The 12,271-nt window shown below is 42.1% G+C and overlaps 1 protein-coding gene across 1 annotated transcript in view; it reads right to left on the reverse strand.

Moving 5' to 3' along the window:
- Positions 1-8,382: 8,382 nt before the first annotated feature.
- The window catches only part of FKTN (fukutin), a 75,014-nt gene continuing 71,125 nt past the window's right edge, over positions 8,383-12,271 (reverse strand). Inside the window, exon 13 of the mRNA XM_050761861.1 lies at positions 8,383-8,814. Coding sequence (XP_050617818.1) covers positions 8,738-8,814 — 77 coding nt within the window. The 3' untranslated portion in view covers positions 8,383-8,737. The remainder of the gene's footprint in view (positions 8,815-12,271) is intronic.

A 12,271-nucleotide genomic window follows, 5' to 3' on the forward strand; every position in this document is an offset into this window, starting at 1 on the left:
AGCACTGGAGGAGGGCCAGAGCAGGGCCATCTAAAAGTACACTGTCCAGGGCAGGAGCTCTGACTGCTGGGTGCCCGGTGGAAGGGTGGTGAAGACTGGGTAGGAATTATAATACAAGTGTAGGGGTGGAAGAGAGGGCAGCCCAGACAAATACAACTGTGTGCTTTGAACATGGGAATAGTATGTTTAGTTACAGGTTGCAAGACTCATTCTGGCGGCAGTATAGAGGAGGGATTGGAGGGTGGATTGGGGAAAATTAGTTGGTAAAAAGGGATCTTTAGAAACATAACCTAAGGCCAGGTGCGGTGGTTCACGCTTGTAATCTCAGCATTTTGGGAGGCCGAGGCAGGTGGATCATCTCAGGTCAGGGGTTTGAGAACAACCTGACCAACATGGTGAAACCTCATGTCTACTAAAAATACAAAAAATAGCCAGGTGTGGTGGCGCACACCTGTAATCCCAGCTACTCGGGACGTTGAGACATGAGAATCACTTTGCTTGAGGCAGAGGTTGCAGTGAGCTGAGATCACGCCACTGCACTCCAACCTGCACAACAGAGACTCCATCTCGAAAAACAAACAACAACTACAAAAACTAATATTTGCAATAAGCTTCTCTGATTTGCTCCTCTTTCTGCTCCTCTGTTCTCCCTATGTGGCAGTTCTAATACAGCAAATGTTACATTTTGAAGCAATAACCTGTATTAATCTTCACCTTAGCCAAAAACTGTAAAGTGATAATATTTTTTTCAATGACATATTTTACAGCTGAGAAAAAGAATCGTGATAACAGGATAGCAAGATTGGAAATGGATGATGCTAAACAAAACAATTAGCTGTCAAATAGGATCTGTGTGCAAGTGGACAAGGACTCAGAGAAAGGACAAGGGCTACAGAGAAAGGAGCACGACTGTGTTGACATCCTAGGACCGGGGTTGATGGTTTTTTCCTTTTCAAAACGTTCTTAAATGTTATTGTTGGTTTTATGCTTTTAGAAGCAGGGGAAACAATCTTTGCTGCATCATTCCACTAGCAGTGATCCTTCAGAATGATGGGTCCTCTCCCATGCCAGTCTCCCAATGTAGAGAATTTCGGGGCTAGGACCTGCAGGGGAAGGGGTTGAAGTAGGAATTTACATAAGCCGATTATTGGGGGATTAGGTTTGGGCAGCTAAACGCCTCTGTGTGCTTGAGCTAAAACCCTTACTATTCATGGCTCTCACCGCCCCCTGGAGAGACTGCACCTGCGAGCTCCTGGGGAGGAAACAGAGGGTTGGGGAGGGAAGGGCAGGTCACTAGGAGAGCCTGGACACTGTCAGGCTTTCTGGTTCTCCCGGTTTAATTGATCTGTCTGGATTAGCCTGTGATGACTGGCCTTCTAGTCCTGTATGCAGGGCTTGTCAGTTTCAGGAAAGACCAAACCTGGGATTTCTGTTTTATATTTTATTCATAAAAGTAGAGACAGAATCTCGCCATCTTGCCCAAGCTGATCTTGAACTCTTGGGGTCAAACAATCCTTCAGACTTGGCTTCCCAAAGCGTTGGGATTACAGGAATCGGCCACCGCCATGGTCCAAACCTAGGACTTTTGGAAGGGATTTCTGCCAGGCTGAGTGGGTGCAGGCCAAGATTGTTTTGGCTGGAGGTCAAGCATCAGCCTTAGCCAGTCATAAAACTCTCTTCTTCCCTCCTCCATTCTTGGCCCCTTTACCAATCTCCAATTCTACGTATTGAGGCCCTATTCATCCATCCATCTCTCCGTTTATCCAGTCATTTATTCATCCCTTCTTCCATCCACCTATTGTACATGCATCCATTAATTTATGAAACATGAATTAGCTGGTTCTTGATATTTAATTTACTGGTAAATCCTTCTAGGTAGGTTTTGTTCCTTCACATGTTCTCTCTCTCCTTAATTTTGGTACTTTGACATATAAATTTGGACCTTTTCAGATTCATTAGTAGAGTGTTATATACAGTTATTCGGTTACTTTTTTAAATCTCTGTATTTGTTTTATCCCCTTTCTCATGCCTCATGTTATGTGTTTATGATTTCTCTCTCCCTTCTTGATCAGTGTTGCAAAAGTCTGTTCACTTTATTACTCTTAAAAAAAACTAGCTCTGGGATTTGCTTTTTCAAATACACTTTCTGCTATATCTTCATTAAATCTGTTCTTTTTGTTTATGTTTATTTTATTTCCTCTCCACTCTACCACTCTTGGATTGAATGCTTATTTATTTTTACTCTTTCTTGTTTAGTAAGCAAAGCACTCCAGGCTGTGAACTTTCTTCTGATAGACCTTTGGGGATATCCCGTTTCCATTTGTAGTATCATTGTCATTGGTTTCTAATGTCAGTTGCTTATTTTTCTTTTAGAAAGTGTTTTTAAATTTTCTTGTTGTTGTATTTTTTTGGCAACCATTTGCTATTAGTTTCTAATTTTATTGCAGTATAGTGAAATATATGCCCTACATGTTTTTTGCTTTGGGATATTTATTGAGAATTTTCTCTTTGATAAAACATATATTCAACTTTTATAAATGTTTCACAGGTACTAGAAAAGGAGGTATATTCTCTGTTTGAATGGTAAAATGTCTTTTTACACATCCATTAAATAAATCTATATTCTTGGAAGTTTTGGTCTATTTGATCTATTCAAGAGAGCACTGTGTGAAAATCTCCCTTTACTATTTTGTGTCTGTTCTTTTTGTTTTCTGGGAGTGTTTGCTTCAGATCTTTACATCTTTTGATGCATTGCTTTTGAAGCATAAAGACTCATAACTTTTTTTTATTGACTTAGAGGATTGTAGCCTATATCAATATAAAATGTCTGCTTTTTGCCATGAATTTCATTTTATTATATTCATATTACAACCCCTGCTTTTAAATTTGCATTTGCCAAATTAAACTGTGCCCATTCTTTATACTTAATTTGTGGGTGCGTGGGAGTGACTCTTGGTCATAAGAAGCTCTTTTTGATAAATTTCAATTATTTTAACTCTCTGTTTTTTTTCTTTAAAGGAGACCCCACCTCCATGTTGAATTCTTCAAAACCAATTGCATTCTAGTTTACTTGCTACATTATAAACTTCATGAGGACAAAGACTTAGTTTCCGTAATCACTGGACCCCAGGAATTGTGCTCACTGCACATAAAAGCTGCTTGATCAGATATTTGTTGAATGAATGCAAGAAAGCTCTTATTTCTTCAGACAGCTGCCTCCAGTCTGCCCTGCTTTCTGTCAGCAGATACACAGCTTGCTTCTGTGAGGTAAATGTTTCCAAGGCCATAGACGGGGTCTCGCTCTGTCACCCAGGCTGGAGGGCAGTGGTGCGATCTCAGCTCACTGCAAGCTCCGCCTCCCGGGTTCACACCATTCTCCTGCCTCAGCCTCCCGAGTAGCTGGGACTACAGGCGCCCGCCACCTCGCCCGGCTAATTTTTTGTATTTTTAGTAGAGACGGGGTTTCACCGTGTTAGTCAGGATGGTCTCCATCTCCTGACCTCATGATTTGCCCGCCTCAGCCTCCCAAAGTGCTGGGATTACAGGCGTGAGCCACCGCGCCTGACCTGGTTGTTTTTCAGGAAGGAGAGAATATTCTGTCTGCTACATGGAGAGGGGCAAGAGAAGAGGTGGGGTTGGGGGACTAGTTAGGATGCCATGAAAGCAATGCAGGCAAGAGGAGATGATGGCTTGACTTGAGGAGGGGGTTGACATTAAGCATCAACTCTGGCCCAGGAACTTAATCCTCTGCCCCAATTATTCAACCTTAAGTGCTAGGTGTCATGCTAGGCATTTCACCCAGGTTTTCTCACTCAATATGAAAAATTATAAATATTAATTAAAAAGTTACAGAACAAGTTATCCTAAACAAAAAAATTATTTCTCCCAAAGAAGTCAAATACTAAAACACATACTTAAAGAAACAAGCATATGGCTGACTCAGTTTTACTAGTGGTTTTTAGACAGACATCTTTCCAGAGCCTGCAGAAGCTGCAAATTCTCATGGATGTTCATACTACTCCATTCACAGGGCCCACAGAGCAACTGTGAACAGCTCACATCCTCCCAGGCTCTTCCTGCCTCCCTCATTCCAACCTCCTTCAAATAAGAAAATTATCAAGCAAGTAGCAGCAGGTGAAAGCAGGTGACACAGGAAACCAGGGGACCCAGAAGGGAGAAATGCACCTATGTGGCCCACATCTGCCTGAGCAGTGGGCAATGCACCAGCGGGGTGAGCTCTTTAGGAGAGATGCTAGACACTGTGGCCCAGAGTCTCTGATACACACTGGTTTTGTGGCCCTGGACAGGTAGTGGTATCCTGCTGAGCCTGTTTCCTAAAACATGGGAATAATAAATACTCATTGATTGGCTGTGAACTGAGATAAGATATTGAAAAATGCCAAATAGCAGGCAGTTTAGTGTGGTAGCTAAGAGAAGACCTTTGACTTGGCTTTGGAGGCAGACGGGCTGGCGTTTGTATCCTTGCTTTGATGCTATTATAGTTGTCATCCTGAGCAAGTTACTTAACTCAGACGCAATTTTCTCAGCTATAACTTAGAAGTATCATCTCATGGGTTATTGTGAAGATTCAGTGAGCTAATGTATGAAAAGTGAGTGCTTTGGAGTAAATACTAAAAAGTGGTGCTAACAGTCATCTAATGAAACCAAAGGTACTCAATACATAGATTTCATTTTATATTTACTACCAAAAAAACTCTATCTGAAAGCTAGATGGCGAATCTAAACACATGCCTCTAATTTCTGCCAAAGGGTACTTTCCGTTTTCTTCTTTCCTCTGCCCAATCCAGCATTCTGGCTCCCAGCTCTCTCCTTCAAGTTACTTAGTTTCTGTGCTGCTAAGAAGCTTTTATTTTTTTCTAATATTTGAAACAGAGCCCAGGACTGGATGACGGAGAAGCCAGAGGGGAAAGAAAAACTTCTGTGGAGCATCAGGCCTTTCTTTTACATTTAACTTCCATTCTCCAGCACCCCAGACCCAGGACCCCTTGGTAACACCCACACACCCACATTTCATCTCCAAGACACCTGGCGTTAAAGCCGTGAGGGTATTTCTGTCCAGAGCAAATGTTGACTATTGCAGCATAAAGCGGCGCACACAACTACTTCAAGTGAGCTTCCCATAGTTACCAATTAGAGGGACACACAGCCTTTGGGTGTGCCCAGCTGCCGACCTCTCAAGACCAGGCTGGCTTGGCCTTGACTCCGCAGGCCTGGAGCTGTGTTTCTATTTTCAGCCAATAAACCCAAACGCAGCGGGGAAAGCGAGGGGAGGTGTTGGGGTGGGCAGGACCAAGTACTGGAGGAGAGAAAGAGGTGGATGGAATTCCCTTCCTTCTTTAGTCTCTGGTCTTTGTGTAACGGACATGACTCATCAATGGGTCTCCTAGATGAGGATTTAGATGCTCTGTGGGCAGCAGATAAGAGTGCAGCCTACTTGCAGAAAGTAAATTCATGGAACACTCCCCATAAAGTCAATACTGTCAGGCTTATCAGCTGTCCTCATTTCCCACTCAGCTCCCTGGGGACCAGACTGGAAATAAAAGGCCGCATTTCCAGGCGCTGAGAGTGAAGGTGCAGGGCTGAGCTGGGGAGGGGCCTCTGCCCCCTAGGCTGCTTTTCAGGCAAGTGGGGGAAATCTGCCAGGTCAAGCTGCCCAGAGCCCTCAGCTTCCCAGACTGACAAATCCCAAACCAAATACACACACCGGAGGATGAGGGAGGCATCCCCTTACTCCTTAAATCCAGCAGATGTTTCCAGGAGGCCGCACTGTGCTTAGGAAAATTAGAGGATGTCACGTCAAATGCAACCAACACAAAAACACACAGAGGAAACCTTAATTTCCCACCACTGTTGATACTTTTGCTTTTCATAACAGATACTTCTGCACTACCCAAGAGCACATGCATCTTTTTAGCTGGCGGGGATATGGTTTCTTTGCACATTGCCTGAACTAAATAGGTTACCAGCTGGGGTTTCAGAGCTGTTTCTGAGACTTACACTGTAGCTGATGCAGACTGATTTAACAAGATACAACCTGTGCCTGGCTCCTCTCCCACTCACTGTCTCTGTGCTCTCTGCTGGGATTATAGGCTTGCCCAGGCCTCATCAGCCAGCAGTCCCTGCCTGAGCTCTCTTACCCAGGCAGCAGAATCTGTCTGGGTGAAAATGAGGAAGAGCGAAGACAAGATGGCCTTGGCCTGGCCTTGTTTTTATTATGGTCCAGAAAGCCACTGGAGTCCCAAGTCTTCTCGTAGAGGTAAAGGTAAGGTAGAAGGTCAGTTGCTAGCACAAACTATTCTCCTAGTGCAACTAGAGCAATTACTTTTTACCCCTTGGAGCCCACAGTCTCCAGAGGTGAACAGATAATAGGGACATGAGGACTAAGTTAAGACCCAGAATTTAAAATCACCACTAAGCTTATCTCTCTTCCTGGCTTCTGTTCTCCCTAGCTTCCAGTTATGCTCTGTGGCATCACCACGTGAAAAGTCTATCCTGTTCTAGTTTCTAACTGAAGCAACAGGTGTAGGAATGGCTCCAGCCTCTTTCCCACATCTCTCACATTGCCCGTATTGTGGTGCCCAGGTCTAGCACTGACCATTGGTCTCCACTACTCTGCTGTGTTCCAAAAATTGCCTTCGTGTCTTCCCCACAGCCTAGAATCTCACTGGCTCTTCTGGCCCAATTCATCAAACTGAGCTTTTGTCTTCGCTCTCAAAGGCCTATTCTAATTCCCTGGAACCCTGTGGATAAACAGAGGGTTTATTCACAGAATAAAGCCTACTCTGTGAATTTACTGACTATCCTCTTATTCAGAAATGTTTTCTTTCCTCATTTATTCGAATTTTCTGTTCTACAAGTCCTAAGACTCAGCTGAACCTCATTACCTGGTCCGTGTCCTCCTTCCTGGAGCTTTTTCTAGCCTTGGGTGCTCAGATGGCCATCTTCAAAGTCTAGGACTTTTGTCTCCTTGCCTAAGCCTGGTCCTTGAGACTCAATTCCATTAAGCGTTATGTTTTAACCCCACATACTCTTGTCCTATCACACTCCCTTTCTGTGGCTTGCAGTTCTGCTCTTGAGCTCCACTTCCCAGACAGTCTCCAAACTGTCCCCTGCTCGCTTGGCCTCAAGCGCTTCCTGACCCTGGACGCCTCGTGCCCATGTCTAGCACTGACTGCGAATTCCTAGAAGTGACCTTACTTAAACCATCTAGGGTCCTATGCCCATCTGGCTAAGTTTCTATCCTCTGTCCCTGCAACTATCCGAGTTCTAGGGTCTCCAGGGTCAGTCTCAGTGAATCTGAATTCTCCTAAATCCCTGCTCTGTCCTTGAAGGGGTTTCCTGAATGTTTATTGAACTTCACCCTTAGGACAGATCTGGTGAGCAGTAACCAGGTCAGAAGTGTTTATTGAAGGCACGATGCTCCTATCCAAAACTTTTCTCTCTCATATCCAAACTTCATAGCAGAATATTCAGTCCCCTCATTCCTTGCCCACTTTTCCAGTTGTTTTTTTTTTTTTTTTTTAGTAGAGACGGGGTTTCACCGTGTTAGCCAGAATGGTCTCGATCTCCTGACCTCGTGATCTGCCCGTCTCGGCCTCACAAAGTGCTGGGATTACAGGCTTGAGCCACCACGCCCGGCCTCCAGTTGTTTTTTTTTTCACTATTTATCCATATGGCAGATGGTCTTATTCACTGTCCCATAAAGTCTATTCTGTGAATTTACTGACTCCTCTTATTCAGAAATGTTTTCTTTCTTCATTTATTCAAATTTTCTGTTCTACAAGTCCTAAGACTCAGCTGAACCTCATTACCCAGACCCTGTCCTCCTTCCTGGAGCTTTTTTCTAGCCTTGTGTGCTTAGATGGCCATCTGCAAAGTCTAGGACTTTTGTCTCCTTGCCTAAGCCTGGTCCTTGAGACTCAATTCCTTTAAGTGTTATGTTTTAACCCCACATACTCTCTCCCCAAAGAACAGGCCTTGTACCTGTGCTCTTGAGGCCAGGGTCGCTTCTCATCAACGGTGGTCAGCATAGGGCCTCTACCCAGGAGGGATCTGAAATACCAGTCTTACAGAAAAATTGTTACATAGGATTATCAGGAAAATACAAGCTTATAGGATTTACGCCAAAGGCAGATGTAAAACCATGTGAACATAATATTAACAATAGTTATCATTCACTGAGCATCTACCATGTACTGAGCAGTGTGCCAGATACTGCAGATTTCTTACAGTTCTTTTAATAACCTTGAAAGGTAGGTATTAATTTAGCCCCATTAGTTGAAAAAAAATTCAGAAATCAGAAGTTGAATAGCTAGCCCAAGATCACAAAACTAGGCTGTGGAGGACTCTGGATTCCAGTCTACAAATCCAAAACCCTTGCTGATCCCATAAAATCCTCTAGATCTGCAATGTCCAATATGCTAGCTACTGGTTTTAAACTAAAATTAAAGTAAACATTTAGTTATTCAGTTACACTTGCTACATTTCAAATACTCAGTAGTCACATGTGGCTAGTGGCTACAGATAGATCATTTGCAGCACCACAGAATGCTCTAGATAATTCTCTGTCTTCCACTAAGACATGAGGAAAAAGATGGCTCCTAACAAATTACAAGTGAGATGATAAGAGAAGACATAATCCTAAAAGGAGAGCTTTTCCCTTGTTTATGAGGTCACATGCCAGAAATTTTTTTCTGCTAAGCAGGATCTGGCTGGATTAGAGGGTTGGCCAGTCTGGGCTCCAAAACAAACTCTTCCACACTTCAACTATGAGACCGTCATCTTCTAAGACAGCTGACAGACATTTGGTGGTATAACATTTTCAGAACATTGGCCACTCAATTACCTTTCTTGTAAAATTCACTAGAAAACATCCTCCAAATTATTAAGATTAACAGAAGAAAAAATTTGAATTTAGAAGTTTTAGGTTGTAAAAGCCCTACTGATAAAGTTGCAGAGAACTATGAACAATAGTACCAGCTGTTAAAGGGCTTTACTGATAAAGCTAATTAAAGAAAACTCAAAGAACACAAAGGAATAATAAAGAGAAAATAAATCATAAAAAGAGGGTTACTAAAATGACAAAGTAAATCAACAAAGAATTGGAGGAAAGTCAAAAACAAAAACCTAAAAACCTGTCTTCCAAAAATTGAGACAAGGTTATTCCTTTTTATTATGAAGAGTGTTACCTATTACGAATGTTTGTAAAATGTTTAAGGACACTCTTTAGTAAAATCACAGTGAAAACAATGGTGCACAGTACACGTTAAAAAAGAAAATCGTAAAAGAAACAACTAGCAGATTTGGTGTTATCATTATTTTTAATTTTAGCCATTCTAATAGGTATGCAATGATATCTCATGTGGTTGTAATTTGCATTTCCCTGGCTAATGATGTTGAACATCTTTTTCATGTGCTTCTTAGCCATCTGTATATCCTCTTCAATGAAATGTCTGTTTATGTCTTTGCCCATTTTCTAATTGAATTTTTCAAAAAACTGCTGAGTGTTCAGGTTTTTTTTTTTTTTTTTTTTTTGAGACGGAGTCTAGCTCTGTTGCCCAGGCTGGAGTGCAATGGCCGGATCTCAGCTCACTGCAAGCCCCGCCTCCTGGGTTCACGCCATTCTCCTGCCTCAGCCTCCCGAGTAGCTGGGACTACAGGCGCCCGCCACCTCGCCCAGCTAATTTTTTTTGTATTTTAGTAGAGACGGGGTTTCACCATGTTAGCCAGGATGGTCTCGATCTCCTGAACTCGTGATCCGCCCGTCTCGGCCTCCCAAAGTGCTGGGATTACAGGCTTGAGCCACCGCGCCCGGCCCCAGGTTCTTTATATATTCCAGGTACGAGTCCTTTGTCAGATACATAGTTTGCAAATATTTTTCTCCTAGTCTGTAGCTTGACTTTTCAGCTCTCACATGTGAGCTTTTGCAGAGCAGCAATTTTTAATTTTGATGAAGTCCAATTTATCAATTTTTCTTTTATAGATGTGTTTTTGGTGTCAAGAAGAAGAAAGAATGCTTTGCATAACCCTAGATCATGAAGATTTTCTCCTATTTTTTTTTCCCAAAATGGTTTACAGTTTTATATTTTACACTTAAGCATGTGATCCATCGTAAGTACATTTTTGTACAAAGTGTGAGGTTCATTCAAGTTGAGTTTGTTTTTTGCCTATTGTCCAATTGCCAATGTCCAATTGCTCTAGCACCATTTGTTGAAAGGTCTATCTTGGCTGGGTGTGGTGGCTCATGCAACCTCAGCACTTTGGGAGACCAAGGTGGAGGATAGCTTGGGGCCAGGAGTTTGAGAGCAGCCTAGGCAACATAATGAGACTCCATGTCAACAAAAGATAATAAAATAATAGCTGGGTGTGGTGGCATGCACCTGTAGTCCTAGCTACTTGAGAGGCTGAAGCGGGAGGATTGGTTGAGCCCAAGGAGCTCGAGGTTACAGTGAACAATGATTGTGCCACAGCACTCCAGCCTGGGTGACACAGTGAGACCCTGTTTATAAGAGGAAAAAAAAAAAAAACCAGACTGTCTTTCCTCCACTGAATTGCTTTTGCACTTTTGTAAAAAATCAGTTGGACATATTCATATGGGTCAATTTCTGGTTTATTTTGTTTCACTGATCTATGTGCATATCCTTTTACCAAAACATACTGTCTTTGACTACTGCATTAGATTGCTAGGGCTGCCATAACAAAGTACCACAGCTGAGTGGTTTCAACAGTAGAAATCTATTTTCTCACAGTTCAGGAAACTAGAAGTCCAAGGCTAAGGTGCTGGCAGGGCTGGTTTCTTCTGAAGGATCCTCTCCTTGGCTTGTAGGTGACCATCTTCTCTCTATGTCTCTACATGGTCCTCCTTCTGTGCCTCTCCTTGTCCTAAGCTCTTCTAAGGACTCCTGTAGTCACCAGTGAATTGGGAATCACCCATATGACCTCATTTTACCCTAATTAGCTGTTTAAAGGCTCTATCTCCCAACACAGTCACATTCTGAAATACTGGGGTCAGGACTTAAACATAAGAATTTTGAGGGATATAAGGTAACACAATTCAGCCCATAACAATTACTATAGCTATATAATAAACCTTAATATTGGGTAGAGTGATCCTTCTCACTTTCAGTATAAGAGGCTGGTTTTAAGTAATAATACAAAAAAAATTTTTTTTTAGATCAACAGTTAAGTAGAATTGGCAGAGTGAGTAGTCACTGGATTTCAAGTCAGAAAACAAGGATTTAAGATCTGTGTTACCTCTAAATTGCAGCTTCCTCATCTGCAAAACAAGGGGTGATAACATCTACCTTATAAGATCAGATATCTATTGAAGTGCAAGAACGAACTTAGGTCTTCTGATGCCAAATCTTTCTGCTACTTTTTCCTTATAAAGATTACTTGAGATATTCTAGAGAAATAAACTTACCACATACATTTTAAAATAAGTTCGTCTATGTCTACTAAAAACCTTGCTGAGATTTTGATAGGAATTGCATTAAACCTATTGATCAAGTTGAGTAGAATTGACATCTTTACTGTGTTGTTTTCCAATCCATGAACATGGTATGCATCTCCATTTATTTAGGTCTTTGATTTCATCAGGTTTTTTTTTTTGTTTTTTTTTTTTCCTGAGACGGAGTCTCACTCTGTCACCCAGGCTGGAGTGCAGTGGCACAATCTTGGCTCACTGCAAGCTCTGCCTCCTGGTTTCACGCCATTCTCCTGCCTCAGCCTCCCAAGTAACTGGGACTACAGGCGCCCACACCACGCCTGGCTAATTTTTTGTATTTTTAGTTGAGACGGGGTTTCACTGTGTTAGCCAGGATAGTCTGGATCTCCTGACCTTGTGATCCGCCCGCCTTGGCCTCCTAAAGTACTGGGATTACAGGCGTGAGCCACCACGCCTGGCCTCATCAGCATTTTTAACATACAAATCTTGTATATAATTTGTTACTTTTATACCTAAATACTTCGTTTTCTTCGTGGTGACTTTAAATAGTACTGTGTTTTTGGTTTCATGTTTGCTGTTAGAATATAGAAATGCAATTGATTTGGGGGTATTGGTCTTGATCTTGTATACTGTGACTGTACTAAAACTCACTTATTAGCTCCAGGTATTTGCTTGTTTTAAAATACATTCCTTGGTATTATCTATGTAAACAATCATGTCATCTGCAAATAAAAAGTTTTTAAAAATTTCTTTCTTTCCAATCTGCATGTCTTTTATTTATTAACTTTTCTTTTTTCTTTTTTT

This window comes from Macaca thibetana, chromosome 15, assembly GCF_024542745.1.
Source record: "Macaca thibetana thibetana isolate TM-01 chromosome 15, ASM2454274v1, whole genome shotgun sequence".
In the NCBI taxonomy this organism is placed as follows: domain Eukaryota; kingdom Metazoa; phylum Chordata; class Mammalia; order Primates; family Cercopithecidae; genus Macaca; species Macaca thibetana.